The sequence below is a fragment of the Moschus berezovskii genome, chromosome 19 (assembly GCF_049115385.1).
Source record: "Moschus berezovskii isolate FMDL1 chromosome 19, NW_MosBer_1.0, whole genome shotgun sequence".
In the NCBI taxonomy this organism is placed as follows: domain Eukaryota; kingdom Metazoa; phylum Chordata; class Mammalia; order Artiodactyla; family Moschidae; genus Moschus; species Moschus berezovskii.
The window spans coordinates 66,901,610-66,921,831 of record NC_142478.1 but is presented as its reverse complement, the minus strand read 5'-3'; the positions used below and the strand labels follow the sequence as shown (position 1 = coordinate 66,921,831).

The 20,222-nt window shown below is 53.0% G+C and overlaps 1 protein-coding gene across 1 annotated transcript; it reads right to left on the bottom strand.

Annotated features, from left to right (window-relative positions):
- Nucleotides 1-9,103: 9,103 nt before the first annotated feature.
- Nucleotides 9,104-20,211, bottom strand: MMAB (metabolism of cobalamin associated B). Its single transcript, XM_055405365.2, has 9 exons — nucleotides 20,022-20,211; nucleotides 18,260-18,321; nucleotides 17,558-17,651; nucleotides 15,416-15,473; nucleotides 12,893-12,965; nucleotides 12,558-12,655; nucleotides 11,952-12,016; nucleotides 10,106-10,165; nucleotides 9,104-9,506 (listed from the first exon to the last, which is right to left on the bottom strand). The coding sequence occupies exons 1-9, from the start codon at nucleotides 20,135-20,137 to the stop codon at nucleotides 9,407-9,409; spliced, it is 726 nt and encodes a 241-aa protein (XP_055261340.2). The 5' UTR covers nucleotides 20,138-20,211; the 3' UTR covers nucleotides 9,104-9,406.
- Between the last annotated feature and the right edge of the window lie 11 nt (nucleotides 20,212-20,222).

Genomic DNA, 20,222 nt, shown 5'->3' with positions numbered 1-20,222 from the left:
TTTCTAACTCCCTGAACATTCTTGCCTCAGTAAAATCGCCCCAGTAATACTTGTCTCTGTCCTGAAAACCGCACAGTCAGGAAACGGGCTGTGGGCTCACAGGACAGGTGCTGGGCCCAGCCCGGCCACCCGCTGGCTGTGACTGATTTGACCATCTCCACGGATCTCTGGTTCCTTCTCTGAGAACTGGGTGGAGTGAGACACATCTTAAAGAGCATCTTCCTGGTAGCAAATAGCGCCTGGGTCAACAAGAGGGACTTAAGCAGGAGAGGGCCAATAAAGGGGGCGTTTTTTCAGTTTCACTTGGAAAGAGGGTTTCCCCTTTTCTTTTGTAGATGGGAAGGCAGGCATCTGGGGCAGAGGAAGCAGCCAGACCAGAGGGGTGGGGGGTGGGGTTGGTTAGAACACATCTGTCAAGACAGGAGCGGGGACATCGTACCATGAACGGAGATGGTGGTAGCTGCCTCCCCCCGGCCTTTGCCCAAGCCCAGCTCTGCGCTCAGCCGTCTGCACAAGCAGTCACATTGCATCCACCCGAGGACCCTGGGCCCTAGGAGGGTCACTGCTCGGTTCTGCAGATGAGGACCCAGCTTCAGAGAGGTGGATTCACTTGCCTGAGGCCACACAGCTTAAAAGCAAGGGAAGTGGGATTCAGCCCTGTGTCTGTGTGGCCAGGGAGGTCCCCCTTTCACCTCCACGGGCCCTGCGGCCACAGGGAAGTGTCCACGCCGGACACGCTGTGCGGTGGGAGCTGCCGGGGGTGGGAAAGCCAAGGGGGCTAGAAGTCATGGGGTGCAAACATATCTGGGGGAGCTTCAGGAGAGGGACCTTCAGCAGCAGGCAGGGGAGCCTGAAGGACTCAGACAAGTCGGGGGGCACAGGGATGCTTTGTCCTCCATGGTCCTTTCCCCCTCCCCCTGGGCCTGGCCCCACTGATATCCTGCCCTGCCCACAGCCCACCCAGAGTCCAGGGAAAGGGGCACCACCCACGTAGGGCAGTGCAGGGCCACATGAAGTCGGCCCTGCAGCCTGGGTGGTGTGGTCCCCATTACAGAGGGTGCCAGATGGGCCTGGCAAGCTGGCAGGTGTCCCAGCCCAGGAGCTGGCCGGGGAAGTCAGATTGCCAGGGAGTTCAAGCCAAGCCCATTCATCCAGCAAACATTAATAGATACCCAGGACCTACTAGGCTCCAGGTTGGGCTAGGCGCTGGCGGTTCAGGTGGAAGAACGTGGACACCACCCTGCCCTGCAGCGCTCGCAATGGGGTCGTGGAAGAGGCGTGACTAATCCGAGGAGACCTCACACATGTTGGGGGCTGTGCCTGCCTGACCCTCCTGCGTCTCTGTTACAGCTTTAGCCTCTTTGCTCCTCCCTCCTGATAGGGGTTTAGTGAGCCATCCAATCACAGAACTACCTCTGCTTCCTTGAACCCACCCCAAAGCACCCAAGAGGAGCCCAAAGCACCCAACAAGAGCCCAAGTCCTCTAAGTTCTTTCTGACACCCACTTCCGGCATCATATGCTCACTCTGCAACAAGACAATTTGCCCAACTATGGGTGCAATCTTAGCGGTCTTTGGCTGGAGGGCACTGTAAATCAAAAACCCAAAAGTGCCCCCCTGAACAAAGCTTTTGTCTCAACTAAATGCAACCCAGCAGGGAGGGGAGCAGGATCTGCTCCTAAAACAGCAGGAAACAGCCCTCAAGGGAATTGAGAGAAACAGCTGCCCAAGAAACCACGGCTTCTAGAACCACAGCCTCTGCCCCTAGGAGACCTGCCTGCTGGGTGATGGAAGCAGGAGGTTGGAGGTGGGCTGGGGAGGGAGGCGTCAAGTCATTTCTCACCAGCTTTAATCTCAACTTTGCATGTTTTGATGTGAAATGTAATTACAGATTCTAAATTACGGTGGTGCACTCATCAGGGCTGACTAATCAATTAGTCAGATTTATAAGGATTTCATTCTCAGAGACTCTATGACCCTTGATGTGTTGTCTCAAAGCCCTGAGAAATCCCTTTCCTGCCCGTTTTCTCTCTTGGGGGGGCCATAGAGTTGCGAGAACCCTAAGGCAGCCTGAAGATCCATACCTACCCTGAAGTTCCCACCCTTTGGAAATCTGTGGGGGCTTTGGCCCAAGATTCAGAAATGTCAAACACACACGATTTATTCCATTACCTCCATAGCAAGTCATGGCAGACATTACTAATGGATTACCAAACTCGTTCCTGCGGAATCTGGATCCAGCTTCAAGTTCCTTCTTCCTGCAGCCCCTCAGGCAGCCACTGACGATCAGTCAGACTTGGCGTTGTTTCTTGCCGTCTCTGAGATAAGCCCTGTCTCAGCAGAACAGAGTTGAAAAAAGGAAGCTGGATTCTTCCTGGAAGGCCCGAGGTCAAGTGTTGGTTTTTCCACTTGCTGCCTGCAGCACCTAGGAGTCATTCCTCTACGGGTCAGGGCGCCAGCTTGTCCAGGTGAATGCAGGGCGATAACTCAGGATGAAAACCCACACGAGATGATTAAATGTGGAAGTCTGCTGTCTCCTCTCGAATTCTGTATGTCAAAGATGCAGCAAGCAGCAGAGGAGAAAGAAGGATGCCAGCGTCCTGTGAAAAGCTGGCGTGATGCCCCGCTGGGGGCCCTTCAGTGGGGCTGTGATCATTCCTCTTCCCTCTGCTGTCGTCCTAGAATGGAAGCCAAGCGTCCACACGCAGGCTGCATGGGGGGCTGCTCTCCAGACAGACAGCTGTCTCCAACAGAACAAACTCAGGGCACAGTCTCTGGGCTTCTAGTCTTTGGAGAGGCCCTGTGGCTTTGGCTACTGGTGGCCACCCTCTCCTGGGGCTGTGCTCTTGGCTCTAGGCATCCTGAGGGAGGTAAATGACTTATTATAGGCAGGGAAAACAGTTGTCAATTTCCTTACACTTTTAAAATTATGTTTATCACACAAGTAAGCCTCTGTCAAATCTAACCCAAATTCATCGTAAAAAAAAAAAATTAGAAAATTAAAACAAAAATGAAAGTTTAAACCACCCAGTAATCCTGTGATTTAGAGGTAAGTACTGATCCTAAAGCTGAAACTGCAATACTTTGGCCACCTCATGCAACGAGTTGACTCACTGGAAAAGACTCTGATGCTGGGAAAGTTTGGGGGCGGGAGGAGAAGGGGACGACAGAGAATGAGATGGCTGGATGGCATCACTGACTCTGTGGACATGAGTTTGAGTGAACTCCGAGAGTTGGTGATAGACAGGGAGGACTGGCGTGCTGTGATTCACGGGGTCGCAGAGAGTTGGACACGACTGAGCAACTGAACTGAACTAAACTGAACTGATTGTTAACGTAGGGCTTCCCTGGTGGCTCAGACCGTAAAGAATCTGCCTGCAATGCAGGAGACCTGGGTTGCATTCCTGGTCGGGAAGATCCCCTGGAGAAGGGAATGGCAACCCACCCGTATTCTTGCGTAAAGAATTTCAAGGACAGAGGAGCCCGGTGAGCTACAGTCCATGGGGTCACAAAGAGTCCAACACGACTGAGAGACTCACACACAGATACACACACGTTATTAACATAGGAACAGATCCTTGCATTTTTTTTACACTCTAGTATATTTACACTTGTTTATCTCTCTAACAGGATTTCTATCATTCTATACCTCTCATTTTATAACTTGGGTTTTTGTTTTCACTTGATAGATTATGAGCACTTTTCCATAGTAATAAAAGTATAGACACCATCCTTTTCAGTAGCTTTATGATATTTCTTACAGTCCTTTATTGTTAAATATCCCTTCTTGAATAATGAGCTCCCTATTGTTGGACATTTGTTTCCAATTTTTCTCTTTAATGAGCAGCAAGCACTGAAAACCACCACCAACAACAACCCTATGATTTCACTGATGAATCTCTTTCCTTCGGAGAAATTCTCAGATGTCGAGTTGTGGGGCCAGAAAGACGCACATTTCCACGAATTGGATAGGCATTGCCAGAGCGCCCTTCTGAGAGGTCGAACTTGACGCCACCCCCCCCAACAGCGCAGAGTCAGCGTTTCTGTCTCCCCGCTGACATCTGCAGGTGGAGATCCACAGGATAGGAACTCTCTCCAGCTGCTGGTCCTGCAGCCAGACCCCCGAAGGCCCCAGGACTCCAGTTCCTCTTCTCCCAATCCTGCCCCAAAGTACCCGAGAGAGAACCAGTCACCGGACAGGGCCAGGGTCCCGATGCCACCTGGCGCGGCCACCAGCAGACCCCAACGCCGCTCCCCTTCCACGTGGGTGCCTGGATACCTCTTCTCGAGGCCCACAGCCCCCACCTCTTGATGGGACAGCGAGCTTCTGAGTTATCGGCAGTCTTATTTCCCTCTACAGCTCCTACGGAGTTAACAGATGTACGCACGTCTGAGGCAGTCATGCGGTAAGAGACTTTGGGGCCAATCCTTCCCGTTTTGACAGTGTGTAATCGAGGTAAAGCCATAAATTTTATAAACAAGAATAAACGATCCTCAGCAACATATGTCTGCTCGACCCTTCCAAGGTGATCGTAAATAAAGGCACCTGCTCGCCAGGGAGGGGCGTGGGCACCGCAGATGGCCAGAGTCAAGGGCCGGAGGGTCTCGGCCTTGGGAGCATCTGGTGGGGGGAGGACCCCCACATCCTGGTCCTGGCGGACTGGACACCTTTCTGCCATTTATTCAATCTCTTCGCCAGGCTGCCTTTGCCCCGGTGTACCCTGAGATGGCCTGCGTCCTACCCTTCCTCGGAGAGGTCACTTGAAGCGGGGTCCTCCTGGGTTTATGGTCCCCTCTTCTCCTCAGGGCTTCCTTGGTGGCTCAGTGGTAAAGAAGCTGCCTGTCAAGGCAGGAGACACGGGTTCGATCCCTGGATCAGGAAGGCCCCCTGGAGGAGGAATGGCAATCCACTCCAGTATTCTCACCTGGGAAATCCCTTGGACAGAAGAGCCTGGCGGGCTACAGTCCATGGGGTCCTAAGAGTCAGACATGACTTAGCGGCTCAACAACTTCTCCTCCTCTACCCAAGTTGTCACACTCTCTGTCCCAAGAGGAAGCTCTCGCAGGAATCTGAAGGCCAGTCTTCTTGTCCAGCTCTGCTGCTGCCCACAGGGAGCCCACAGGCGACGACCCCTGAAAGCTCTCGCTGGCCTGTGACCAGGTCAGCTTCCCTTTCACTGTGGTCCCAGTGCTCCCGGAGCCCCGTCCCCCTGGCTGACCTGGCCCCGTTGCGGCGGAGGGGCTGTCTCCCGCAGGCTCAGGACATGTAAGCAAACCAGAGATGCTACTCAGTGGTCCTCTCTGCATCACCTGGGCCTGAGCTATTGAAAGTGCTTTGAAAAAGGATAAACACTTGATTCGACAATAGCTACATTTTTTTGGGGGGGGGGGGGCTGCAGCCATGTGCCATGCCCATGCAGGCCCGTGAACATATTTCCTGAACACTTGGAAGCTGGTATCATTATTCCCAAAGATTAAAGTAGGAGATGGAGGCTCAGAGTGGTTGCAGGATTTTCTCAAGGTGCCTCAGCTAGCAAGTGGCAGAGCTGGAACTTGAATTCAAATAGTAACAATCAACTATAATAACAGCAGCTAATATGTGACAGGGGCACCCTGAGCCTTTTAAACACTGCCTCATTAATCTCTCCCAGCGGCCCTGTGGAGTAGATATGCTTCACGTTCCCATTTTACAGACAAAGAAGCAAGTCTCAGGAAGATGGAACGACTGGCCTGAAGTCATGATGCTAGGAAGTGACAGAGCTGGTCTTGAACCCAGGTCTGCCTGAAGCCGATGCCTGCACTGAGCCTTTGACTGTTGCTCACACCCCCTTTCTCCTTGTCACACCTCTGGGGCTCCACACGGCTGGCAGCAAGGCCAATGAAGCAGGCAGCCCCATGCATGGATTCGCTCCTGCAGTGGGTGCTATACTGGAGAGCTAAGAGCAAGGGTTCTTCCCTGGGGCTTCCACATTCCTCTTCAGGTTGTACACAGACTGTGAACACCTGTGTGTCTGTGTCTATCCAGGGAGGAGGTGCACAGAGCCTTCATCCCAAGTCTCTGAATCTGGGGACTTCCCAGGTCATCCAGTGGTTAAGACTCATTGCTCCCCAATGCAGGGGACCCAGGTTCGATCCCTGCTCAGGGAACTAGATCTCGCATGCCACAGTGAAGATCAAAGATCCTGTGTGCTGCCAAATAAATGTTTAAAAGAAACTTCCGAGTCTGTGGATGGGTGAACAACAGGACACCCCGCAAAGTTCCTGGGAACCCCCCTAACCTTCCAAATGCCATGTCCCCAACCAGCACGTCTCCTGGTTCTGCTCGCACCCAAGCACTGTCTCCCGCGATGGACTCCCAGAGAAGAAAAGTGACAGGTTGAGGCAAATGAACCCCACACGCCAGCTGGGCTGCAAAGGAGGCCTCGGTCCCCTCTGTAAGCAAGATCAGACCGGCCTGAAGGGAGGGATGAGACACAAAGCCTCCCAGGCACTGATTTATGTAGCGTTCATGTGGGATTTATTACACAAAGGATTTTATTCAATTAAACTTGAAATGCGTCTGGCTTCTTAAAGGTTCAGTAGTGATAACTGGGACAGAGGGATCATAAAACTGGATGGGTTGTCGCAGAAAGGTGTCGGGGCGGTGTGGGGAGGAGATGAGGGTCACATTGCAGCTGACGGGGGGGGATTCGGTACCAGGGACGTTTGTCACTGGGATGTGTTACAAGTTCGGGCTGTGAAAATTACTCGGTGAAAAAAATGCACATTAACAATAGCCATGAAATATCAGTTAAGGGAAACTAGGTTGAGAAATGAGACAGCAGAATCTATTAGCACCTGACATTGTTCTCAGCGGCCCAGGTCGTGATTAAAATGACTGTCAAGTGGCGGCAGGGGGAGGGGCACCCGGCCAGGAGTCACAGGGCCACATCCTGGCGTTGACTCCCTGACACGAGTTGGTTCTTAAGTCTGTTCCCTCCACTGCTAAGAGGGCACAGACGGTGCCTCCCTTGGGGCTGCAGGGTGATTTCAACAAGATAATGTCGGTGGAGCCCCCCAGCCCGGAGTCTGGCACATCAAGCCCTTCAGTGATGTCACCTGGTGGGCTTCTCGCCGCTGTAATATCCAACCACCTCTAGCTGTGGCACTAAATACATTCCTGAGAGCCAGACCAGGACCAGCAGGAGGCAGGTGGAGCACCTTCTTGGGTGCAAAATGTATGGAAATGCCTCCAAATCCAGAAAGCAAGAGAAAGAATGCTTTCATGCCATAATTTTTTAAAAATCAAAATTATGCAAAAAAAAATCTGTGATCGACAAGGTATCACAATTATAAATAAAAACTGCCTGCCCTTTCTCCCTCGACCCTCATTACCATGTGATGGAAACAATCATTTACGAGGGTCGACAGTGGCTGCAAACGGGCTCTGTTGACAATCGTGTGTTTTGATCATGGAGTTGCGTTAACTTTTCCCACTGGGTTCCAGACCCCAGAGGATCTTTTGAGGAGCGTCTGGGGGATGAACACATTTTTCCTTTCACTTCTGGCTCCCACGTGGCTGTGTCAGGCACAGGACATGCCTGCATCTGCACGTTTCTCGGGGATGTTTGTCTATTCGAGTGTGTTTCTCGGAGATGTTCACAATGGAAGGGATGGTGTGGAGTGGTCGGGACCTGGGGCCACCATCTGGCCTGTGACAGCCCTTCCCAGCAAGGGCTGGTGGGGTGTGGATTTGGCTACAGGCAAAAGGCCTTATTTCAAAGATCAGCCCTTGAGAACGCTATCTTCTCAAACCACTTCTCTTGTCCTTTGTAGGATGGTCTACCATAGCAGGGAGTGCAGGACTGTTGTTTTATTATGTACAACCTGCTCCGAGGATGGTGGTGAGGTGCAGGAAGGATCGAGTGACTTGATGGATTCTAGGAGCTCCTGGAACATACCCCTCCCCAGCCCAGCCTGAGTGCCCACCCGCTCAGCCACAAACTGCCTTTAGCCTATTCTGTGCCGTTCTCAGCTCCGTTCACACTGGCCAAGCTGCCTGCTGTGCACCAGACCTGGTGTCAACTGCTGGTCGGGCCACTTCCTGGAGGGTTTTCGCTGTCACTCATGGTCACCTGCACCTGATCCACTTTGCCCAAGTCCAGGAACAATAGGACCCAGAGGGGAGGAGATATAATGTTCCCTCCAGCAAAATGAGCAGGCAAGTTGGTTAAGAATGAAAGCAGAGGCAAGCACAACACTCATCATTTTACTGTTTGCTGACTTGCTGGCAAGGATGGCCAGAAGGACCCGCCTTCCCGCGCTTCATGCTAATGACCGATGGCCGGATGGAGTTCACTGGACCTTTCTGCCCTGACTGTGCGAGCCTGCCCCTCCCAACTCGTTTCCTGCAATTAGCGGCATGGAACCTTCAGGATCTCAGGGCTGCCACCTCGCCCTTCATAAATATCTCCCTTCCCAAGGACACAGCTGGCGCGGGCAGTGTCGCTTCATAGCGGGAGGGAGTCACAGTGACAACTGAAATAAAATACAGCCGTGGTCTGGATCTCAGAGGCATAAACCAGCCAAGGCAACATCAGAGAAGTCAGTCTGGTCTGTGTCAGACTCACTGGAACCGTAAGAGCTTATTCTCTGAAGCTGAAGGCACTCCACCTCTGGCCCTGGACGCTGCCGCCCCGGGCAGGACATGCCCCCCTCAAAGCAGCAGTGTCCCTCTCTTGCGGGGGTCTCTGGCCCCTGATGGAGGGAGACTCCCCTTGAGAGAAGATTCCCCAGGTTGCACCCCCACCACACACACACTTCAAGTCCAAGTGTTTCCGAGGCCTCGCCTGCCAGTCTGCAGCCGTCCTCCGCCTGTGATGAGTGGCTCAGAGGTGACTAAACTCCAAATCCTGTCTGCCTTCCCCTTTATAAATGTGACATTTAAAGCCCCTTTGGCACAGGTAAATCACAATTACATTTCCGAGGGCCTCTGGTACCATTCCAAATCCTTGGACAGCCAGAGTTGCCAGTGAAAGGCCTCGCGCTCTGTCACACACACACACAGACACAGACACACACAGACACACACACACACACACACAGACACACACACACACACATGGTGCAAGCCTTTCCCACATTTATTCTTTCTTTCTGCTTGGTTCCTCAATGAAGCAATCGCTTTATCTTCCTTTCCTGCAACACCGAGTTCGTTCCCACTTCCTGGAAGACCGAGGAGAGCCCAGGGGAGGAGGGGAGGATTCTCCATCAGCCACAGCTCCCAAAGGAAGTGGCAGGGCTATGAAAGGAAGCCAGGTCTGGACAGAAGACCAGCTTCTGGCCCCTGTGGGTGAGATCTTCAGGGATCAGGATGCAAGGGCGAAGTCTTCCCCTCACCGTTGTCACTTCCATTCTCTCCCAGAGCCTCAGGTGCGGTCCGACAGGTCATTTTTCTTGTATATCTTTTCTGGATTCCCTTCCTTCATGGCTGTGTATCTGGCTAATGTGAAGAGATAGTCGCTGAGTCTGGAGGGGCAGAAGCAGGCAAACAGAATGGACTGAAATGAGAGATCAATGCTAACTGGGTCCTCCCTAAACGAGCCTTCAAGGAGGAAATATCAATCACACGCCCCCAGGAGCATCGGGCAGGACAGCGGGTGCTCAGCCAACCCGGGCTTGATGGATGGCACACGAGGCCAGCTTCTGTGTGAGCCCAGCACCCGGCTCTGGCGCCAGGGGAAGGCTGCTGCCCTGCCCAGCCTCACGGGACTGGCGACTCTGGGCCCCATCCCTGGTTTCTGCACCTTCTGACGACCAAGACTGGTGCCTCCCAAACTAGGGCATGCACACAAGTCCCCCGGGGATCCTGGTGACACGCACGCAGATCAGATTCTGATTGGAGAGGACCAGCTGGGCTAGGCCTGGATTTGGCAAGTGTAAGCGACGCCCAGGCGGTACTGCCACTGCTGGTCTGAGGAACTCGCTTTGAGCAGAGGGGGCCTAGGGCCAGCTTCTCAACCTTGGCACAGCTGAAGCGAATGAACGAGGGAGGCTCGTTCCGTGGTCGTCACTCCCCACAACGTGCCTACGTTTTCTGACAGGCTCTTCAGATCCCATCTGAGTACCTGTTTAAGAACTTGGCCACGTTTGCATCAGTCTCACCCGTCTGGACAAGAGGCACCACTCTAGAAAAGGAGGAAACACAGCGTCACACTGTTGCTACGGGCTCAACACGCTCGGGGCCCGGGGCTGCATCCCGAGCGCACATCTCCCTCCTGCTGCAGCCTGACTGGGCGTCCTCGCCAATCTGTGCACAGGCCTTTTAGAGGGTGCTCACTGGAGATGAGGGCCAATGACGTGGCAGCCCCCCCGGGCCCGTCACCTCTGCTGTATAACCCCTGCTGGGAGGCGCTCACCCCAAACCCAGGCCCCAGGTTTATGCCCCCTCCCCCAGGGGCTCTGTCACCGGGACACAGGTTTGGTGTCCTGAGGACCCTCCTCTTCTTGGCCAGTTCCCGCTGTTGGACCTTTCTTTGGACTATCTCCACGTTTTTTGCTACTATGAGCACTGCTGACGTGGACAGCTCTATGCAAATGACTCTCTTCTCCTGAAGCTGAAGCTCTTCAGTGACCCAGCGTCCCTTTACAAACCAGTTGGGTCCAAGAGCCTTTCATGAAAAGTGAAACCTTCATGACATGGGGCTGTGGACAGAGCTCCAGGTTTGGAGCAGACACACCTGGGCTCCAGTCTGGACTCTGCCATGGACCAACCAGGGGACCCTGGCCATGGTGTCACCTCTGAGCCCCAATTTCCTGACCCCGGCAGAGTGGGGACTGCCACCACCTCTCTTCCAAGCTTACCACAAGGAACCAATGAAATAATGAATACAAAGCGCCCAGCACGGCCTCATCTGTTGTATACAGACGTTTTATTGTTGCTTTTCTGTAAAGCTGGGTGGCAGCCTGGCCTATGAATTGTGTTAAATGGAGATTTTGCACAATCACTCTTTTATTTATTTCGTTATTTATTTGACTCTGCTGGGTTTTAGATGGGATCTTCGATCTTTGTTGTGGCACGCGGGATCTTTTTTTAATATTTATTTATTTCGCTGCCCTGGGTCTTAACTTGTGGCAGGTGGGATCGTTTTAGTGGTGGCAGGTGAACTCTTAGTTGCGGCATATGGGATCTAGTTCCCTGACCCGGAATCAAACGCGGGCCCCCTGTGTTGGAAACGTGAGTCTTAGCCACTGGACCCTCAGGGAAGTCCCTGCAATTGCTCTTTTAATGTTTTCTTGATAAGGCTATCAGCAGCTTCTGGGAGGTTCCCTCCTCTCTGACTCTGAATCTGGGGACGGGGGCAGCAGGTGGCTGGCTGGTCTGGGCCCTTCTCCACCCAGCACCCAGTAGTTACCCCACGGCCTAGAGCCGGTCATCAGCTTTCAGGATAAAGGCAGAGCCCTTGGGTGCAGGAGGCCCTGCCCGGCCTGGTCTCGGCTCAGCCTCCGGTCTCACTGTGCCCCACGCCCCTCACTCTGGACCAGACCTTCGGCCTCCTTTCTGTGCGTTCAGCCCAGGCTGCTGCCTCTACCCTTGCTGTCCCCTCGCCCTGGACACTCTGTCCACCATTCTCCCCCACTAGCTACTGCCCCCACCCATGCCCAGCCCCAGGCTGGGTCATCCTGGGGCCAAGCACCCTCCGTCACAGCTTTCATCATGCTGTGGAGCTTTTTGATCTTTCTGCTCAGCGGAGGCCCCCTCCTGTTTAAATTAACCTGAAGAACGGTGAGCCTTCACCGAAGATGCATCTGAATTTCACACCACCTGAGTGGTATTATCATTATGATTAATCAACTAGACCCGCTGGGCCTCCCCTGCCCTCCTGTTGCTGGAGCTGTCCACTTCAGCACCAGCTCTGATCTCACCAGGTACCACTGTGTCTCTCCCCAGGCCCTGCTCCCGGGGCCCCATACCGTCTCTCAGCTCGGCGACACACGGCCCGACAGAAATGCAGTGCGGAGCTGCTCTTGCCTCCTGACTGAAAGAAGAAAGCGGGTGTTGGCTGGAGTGGGGATGGGGTTGAGGGGGCTGGGTGCCCACTGCAGACAGGGAGCTCGGACAGACTGAATGGGACATGCAGGCTCACCCCCTGACCCTAACCCAGGGCAGTGTTCTGCCTCCAGGGGCCCTACCAGGGTGTAGTCTCTGGGCGTTGTCACTCAGTTGTGTCCGACTCTTTGTGATCCTATGGACTGCAGCCCGCCAGGCTCCTCTGTCCATGGGATTCTCCAGGCAAGAATACTGGAGTGGGTTGCCATGCCCTTCTCACAGGGATTGAACCCGGGTCTCCTGCACTGAAGGCAGATTCTTTACTGTCTGAGCCTCAAGGGAAGCCTTTGGGTACCCCTCTCTAAGGCAGGCAGGGGTGGGAATGGGACCAGTGAGGGTCTGGAGGGGAGCTGGGGGACAGCTTCTGTCACTGTTACACATTAAAGAGGGGGACTTCGTCACTGCTGGTGTGCTGTGGTCAACGCACACGCCCACAGCCATCCTGCAGGCTGAGGCGGCCGGGTACCTACAGGCAGGATGAAAGCGGTGAGCGGGGGCAGCTGGTGAGAGTATCTGTCAATCCACTGCTCCAGCTCCAGGATGGGCCCCGCCTCGAACGTGGCGTGTTCTGCGGAGCCAAGGAGACCGGCACGGTGTAAGGCCACAGCACCGGGATCACAGGAGCCCGCCCCTGTTCCTTTCCATCCAGATGCCCCGCAAACCACTCCACTGGCCCAGAGGCACCTTCCCTCTCAGGCTGCAAGGCCAGGCTGACAGGGGTCCCAGGTGCCCCCCAGGAGAGGGTTCCCCGGGCCCCCATAGGGCCCTCTGAGCACACACCCAGTGTATTCAGGGAGAGATTTACTTAAGTGAGCCTCCCTGGCTGAGGAGCGCGGAGTCGCCAGGGCAGATCCGATGTCCTGCAGGGAGCACTGGATCTGGGGGAGGAAAGGAAGGCGCAGATGAGAACCTCATCATGCCGGCCACACGAGGTCCCCTGCGTCCATGTGCAGAATCTGGTGGGCTGGGGCTGTCAGATCGCTAAGGAGTAGCGATCAGCAAACGCTATCAGCAAACTGTCTGGATCCGCAGAACATCTGCCCTGGTTGGCAGGGGACCTGGCTCGCTTGGGGACATCTGGGTGATGCAGACGGTGAGCATCAAAGGCCCCGGGGTGGTTAGGAAGAATCCTCTCGCCTGACCCTCCTCTCCCATAGGCAGGGGCCCTGTGAGGTCTTTTTCTTTTCTCTAACCTGATGGCCTTGGTTTTCTAACCTGTAACACCTGGGCTGAGAGACCCAAGGTGGCAGTGCTTTTTATTTTATTTTGATCTATATCCTTCTTCTTTTTCAATAATTTGTTTTTGGCTGCGCTGGGTCTTTGCTGCTACGTGCGCTTTTATCGAGTTGTGGCGAGTGGGGGCTACTCTCTAGTGGCGGGGTCTGAGCTTCTTACTGCCGTGGCTTCTCTTGTTGCGGAGCACGGGTTCCAGGGCTCCGGTTTCAGTAGTTGCGGCACGCAGGCTCTAGAACACAGGCTCAGTAAGTTGTGGCGCACAGGCTTAGTTGCTCTGTGACATGTGGTATCTTCCCAGATCAGGGATCGAACCTGTGTCTCCGGCATCGGCAGGCAGATTCTTTACCACTGAGCCACCAGAAAAGCCTGACAGTGCTTTCTAAACTGGACAGATCTGCCCTCTGATGAGAAGGCCACCATGGCAGTGTGCTGGAAGCAGAACAGAGCTCCTTGGGCCACCAGGCCGCAGACTCTGCTTGAGTTATGTGACCATGTGGTGTCTCCATGGCTTCCAGCTTCTGGTGGAAAGTGACTTCACAGTCCCACCCCTCGTTGGCCACCTGCAGTGTTCACCCTGGGGCTGGAGAGAGGTGACCGCTGCCTGGGAATCAGATCCCAGGCCTGCTGGGATTCCTGGCTGCAGGGCATTGGCCTGAGCCTCGCTTTTGTCCTCTGTAAGATGTGAAAGCTGGCCTCTACCTCATGAGCTTCTGCAGGGAACGCTGGGAACAGACTGCCTGGCCTTCTACAGGCCCTGGGGCAGCCGAGGAGAACAAGTCACAGTCCACACCCTCAGGGAGCCCAGGCCAAATGCCTGGTGATTCCTGTCTGTGGTAGCTCAGATGGTAAAGCGTCTGCCTGCAATGCGGGAGGCCAGGGGTGGATTCCTGGGTCGGGAGGATCCCTGAGTTGGGAAGATCCTCTGGAGAAGGAACTGGCAACCCATTCTAGTACTCTTGCCTGGAAGATCCCATGGATAGTGGAAGCTGGCGGGCTACAGTCAATGGGGTCACAAAGAGCTGGACACAACTGAGCGACCAGCACTTTCACTTTAGAGGCAAAAGCTCAGGAGCTGTGGGAGCCTGGGAGAGGTACCACCTGGAGGCTGGGGTGGGTGGCCTGAGCAGCGCTGGAGAAGATGATGTCGAAAGTGTCATTCAAAGTATGTGGCCTAAAGTAAGGGGGGCTCATTGTGTCATTGCACCCCCTGCCCCCAGGCAAACCCTGCTCAGAGGTGGGCACAGCAGACCAGAAACGACTGCTGTGGGTGCCAACAGTTCCTCATGATGAGGCTGAAGAGCAGCCTCCTTCACACAGGAGGTGCCACATGCATGGAACGTTCTAGCTGTTTAGGCCTCCCAACCTTGGGCAGCCCCTCGCTGCCCTGCGTCTGCTCCCAGAGGCCCCCTGCATGCTCCAGTCTGGCCTGGAGGACTGAAGCGGGCCAAGGGCTGGCCCTCCAGGGGGCTGCAGACTCAGTTCAGCACGTGGACTGAAACCTGGGGTGTGTCCTTCATGTTCTGGGGTGGCAGCCCTGCCTTCATCTCTGAAGTCCTCTCTGAGGGCCAAAGCCTGGCTGCCTCTTAAGGAACAGAGCAGTCATTCTAAGAACCCTACTATCCCCACCATCAAGGGCTCCCCATGGCTGGGCCTCCTGAGTTTCCCAACCTCACAGCTGCTGACACTTTGGCCCAGGTCATCCTCTGGGGTGGGGCGGGGGGTGTCCTGTACATTGTAGGACATTTAGCTGCTTCCCTGCCTCTACCCACCAGACCCCAATAGCACTTCCACCTCCAGTCATGATGACCAAAAACATCTCCTGACATCGCCCCATGTCCCCTGAGGGGCAGAACTGGGCTGAGACCACTGACCTCACATTTCCCTGAGAGCAAGCCTCCTCACTCACCTGTGAGGGAGGGTGATCTCTGTGTGTTCCCATCTTACATATGAAGAAACTGAGGCTCACAGAAGGAAAGTGACTAATCCCAGGTGACACAGAGAGGAAGTGATGGTCAGATGGCAATTCCAGTTACGGCCACCAGGCCTTGGGGTTGAAAAAAATCCCAGCTCCCGGTAAGACAATTTTACTCACTTTCTGAAGCTCTTCCACAAACGGGTGGCCCTTTTCTGCAATTAATTCCATAGCAAACCTACGTGGAAAAAGGAAAAAGAATTTGCCTCGAATATAACATCCCTAGGCCCCGTCTTGAGCGTTAGTCACTCGGTATTTGAGATCTGTAGCCTACCAGGCTTCTCTGTCCATGGAATTCTCCAGGCAAGAACACTGGAATGGGTAGAGATTCTCTTCTCTAGGGGATCTTCCCCATCTAGGGATCGAACCCAGGTCTCTCACACTGCAGGCAGATTCTTTATTATCTGAGCCACCAGGGAAGCCCTGTCCTGTTGGAAGGTAATACCTTCTCAGGTGACAGACCATTTTGCTAACTGAGCTATCACAGGAAAGGGGTTTTTTTTTGTTGACAGTGTTTTTATAATCGACTGAAGTGACTTAGCAGCAGCAGCAACCTTACATATGATTGGGGGTATTTGTTTTTCATATCACTCGTCCAGCCAACAACTCCTCTTTCAGTTCTTCCTCTGACCAGGCCCAGGTGATCCATATGAACAGAGGTGACACAGGCAGAAGAATCCATAGCTGAGTTTTGGCCAGGCCCCTGACCCACGTCACCTCAGGGATGATGGGCTGCTGATTGGCTAATTCCAAACAGCCAGTGATGCTAGAACCCACCTTCCCAGCCCTCTGCCTGCTTCATCTTGTGTCTACCTCTCCTTTTCCACACTCTTCCCACACACACCAAGGGGTCTGCCCTCTACTCTGCGGGCAGTCTAGCTCCACCTCCCATTATCCATCCTGAAAACCTTATTTAGTCAGGCCTGTCACTGTGAACTGGCAGCCCTGAACAAGTAGGTCTTAATAATTAATAATATAATAATAGCTAGCATTATGATTAGTGCTAGCTACCTAGCACTAAGGGGGGAACATGGAATTCTCTCATTCCATCCTCACAAGAACCCAATGAGCCTGGATACTATTACTATGATCATTTGACAGAACAGGAAACTAAGGCTCAGAGAGGCCAGGTGATTTGCCTGAAGTCACACAGCCAGTCGGCAGTGTGACAGAATTTGAACCCATGTCATTGATTTCTACTGTTGCCTTTGAAATGTATTATAAGTGAAACTCGCTCAGTCGTGTCCCCATGGACTGTAGCCGGCCAGGCTCCTCTGTCCATGGAATTCTCCAGGCAAGAATACTGGAATGGGTTGCCATTTCCTTTTCCAGGGGATTTTCCCAACCCAGGGATTGAACCTGGGTTTCCTGCATTGCAGGCAGTCTTTACCATCTGAGCCACCAGGGAAGTCCTTCACACTATGATCATTTGACAGAACAAGAAACTGAGGCTCAGAAAGACCAGGTGATCTGCCTGAAGTCACACAGCCAGTCAGAAGTGTGAGAGAATTTGAACCCAGGTCCATCTGATTGCCATAACCTTCACCCACAAGGCCACACCAGAGCCCAAGAACAAGCACTGACAGTAACTGCAGCTCACACTGCCAACAGCCTCCCGAGTGGCTTGTACTTTGCTCTCTAATATTTGCTGCCCCTCCCACCCCCACCGCTGGCAGGTGTGTCCACGTGCCTGGCTCTGGACAATGAAACATGAGCAGAGATGGTGCGTCACTTCGTGGAAGCCTTCAGAGCCAGCATGGGCACTGCCTTGACCTCTCGTCCCTCTGCTGTGATTACTGGCCAGTAATCATGTTCCAGACAGAAGCTGTCCTGCCAGCCTGAGTCCCAGAGCGAAGGCCATGCAGAGAAACACACCCAACCCAAGATGGGCTTGAAGTAAGAAGATGAAATATTCCTTTGGTGGTGCAAGTCATGACATGTGGGCGCTGTTACCCCAGCAAGGCCTGGCCGATCCTGACGACTTCCCCAAGTCCATCTTCTAAGTCATGAGCACAGGGAGGGAGCAGGGAGGGAAGGGTGAGGCAGGGACACACAGCCAGGGACAGAAGGCAGCACACGAGCAGGCGGGAAGGGTGAAGGGGGTCCACAGCCCGCAGCCTGGTGGAGCTGACCGGCTGCCTGCGCCGGCAGGTTCATTGAGGGCAAGCAGCCTCCAGGACTGGCTCTGGAGGGCCGCGCCTCAGTCACACCTGCTAATGACCCACTCATTCCCGACCTCAAGGTCAATCCTGTCCTCCTTACCCGATGGCTGAACTTAATTCATCTGTAGTTCCCACGGCTTCAAACACCTGGTCGTCTTTGGGTCTTCCTTCTCCAGTGAAGGTGCTAGAAAACCCTGTGAAAAATATGTTGCTTCCCAAATTAAAGTGTTTTTTTAATCTTGATATACTCTCCCCCTCCTCAATATTTATTGATTTATTTGACTGCACTGAGTCTTAGTTTCAGCATGTGGGATCTAGTTCCCTGATCAGGGGTTGGACCCAGGCTCCCTGCATTGAGTGCAGAGTCTTAGCCACTGGACCACCAGGGAAGTCCCCTGTTCTGACACATTTTAAATTATCAAAACAATATATGCTCATTACAAAAGGTAACAGGATAGGATAAAAGTATGTACAGGAAACAATGAAGGCTGCCTGTTCATTCTTTTCTCTCACTATTCAATCTCTCTCCCAGGTAACAGCCCAAGGTGTAACCTTTCACATTGCCTTTCTGAACACACATATAAACACACACACTTTTATCCAATGGATCCCAACTCTGGATTGTTCTGCAACTTGCTTTTGTCATTTAATTTATCTTGGGCATCTTTCGTTTCACATCACACTTGCGTGATGCCTACTGAGATCTGTCACAAACTTTTTAAAGTCTGCAAAGAATATGGAAGAACTTTAAGACGGACTCTGCCATCTCATCCTTGGCATTTTTCACCTGTCCCCACCCTACCTTTGTCTCCTGTTTTGGTGTAGATCTTGGGGACCTTGGGAGTCTTTGAGGAAAGCTGTGGCCTAAGGAGAAATACACATCAAGAGAGGGTGAGTGAGGATGGACGGCATATCCAGTGAGACACCTTCTTCAGTGGGCCACAGTTTGCTACCTGTCCCCTTAGTGTCAGAACTTACCCCTTCGGCTTGAAATCTTTTCCCTCTGTTCCTCTTAGTTTTAAGCCCTTTGTGGGCCAGTTCTGTGTCTTGTCACACCTGTACCTGCAGAGTAGCTGATGTACTACATTGCTCAATGAAGACACTCAATAAATACTTGCTGAAAGAATTTATTGATCACTTCCCTAGTCTCTGCACTGTGCTAAGTGAATTACTGGCATTATCTCCTGGTTTTATCCCTGGAATCTTCCCAAGCCCCAAAGGGAGGCACTATCTATGATGTTCATTTTATGTTTGAGGAATCTGTAGCTCACAGGATGAGACTCACCTTTCTAGGTCACCCAGGGAAGAAGTAGTAGGGCTGGATTCTGGCCCAAGACTTATTCCACAACCCCAAACCATCACTTCTGTTCTACCAAGCCAGGGACTCTCTTTTTAAAAAATATTTACTTTTATTTATTTGGCTGCACTGGATCTTTAGTTAGGCACATGGTTTCTTTCATCTTCATTGTAGCATGTGGAATCTTTACTTGCAGCATGTGGGATCTAGGGATGGAAACCAGGCCCCATGCATTGGGAGATTGGTCTCAGCTACTGATAAAGAATCTGTATGCAATGCTGGAGACCTGGGGTTGGGAAGATCCCTTGGAGAAGGGAAAGGCTACCCACTCCAGTAGTCTGGCCTAGAGAATTCCATGGACTGCATAGTCCATGGGGTCGAAAAGAGTCAGACACAACTGAGTGACTTTCACTTTCACTGGAAAACCAGGGAAGTCCCAAGCCAAGGGCTCTTGAAAGGGAAAAAAAAAAAAAAAAACCCTTCATACTATGAAGCTTCAAGTATACCCTGAAATGGAGAATTGCCAAAATAGGGTTCAAAAACAAGCATTTTCAAATAGCAACACCTTTAACACAGACTTCAACATTAAAATGTGACATTAAAAGGTTATTCAGAGGTTGAATTACTGGATCGATAAAACATATTAATTCAGTACTAAGTCAGGTTCTGAGGTCCGGGATGGGGTGCTAGTTTCAAGGTATTGTGATGAGAGCCATCTTTACATCGCGCTGGTGTCTCTCTGTGTCTTGACTGCTTTGCAGACAGGTTAAGATCATAATTGAGGACCCCTCCTGATTTGGCTCAGAGGGTAAAGTGTCTGCCTGCAATGCAGGAGACCTGGGTTCGATCCCTGGGTCAGGAAGATCCTCTGGAGAAGAAAATGGCAACCCACTCCAGTACTCTTGCTTGGAAAATCCCATGGACAGAGAAGCCTGGTAGATTATAGTCCATGGGATCGCAAAGAGTCGGACACGACTGAGCGAGTTCACTTTCACTTTTCCAGATTGTGAGGTCAAGCAAGATGACCCTCCTGGTTCACCTGGGCTATGCCCGGTCCTGATGGATGCTGGGTTTCGTTTGGACTTGTCTCGTGCTAAGAAATCTTGGTCTCTGGTTTCGCCGGAGCCCACATTGCCATGGTGACGTCAGGATAAAAGAGGACGTCACCTGGCGATTGCTGCGGTGACCTCCCAACGGTGTGACGTAAACACGGCGACAACACAACTCTGGTCAGATGTCCGAGTTAACTTCTCAGCCAGATACTCACCTGTCCCCGTCTTCCACGCCCTGGGGGCCGCGGCTCTGGAAACGGGGACACAATAGCTTGCGGGCTTCAAGGCATCCGCGCAAGCCAAGGCGACCTCCCGGGCCCCACACAGCCATGCCCCAGGCCTCTCGTCCAGGGCTGACCCCGCCAGCTTCCTGTCCAGGTTCCGAGGTGACTCCACCTACCGCCGGCCGCGCCACC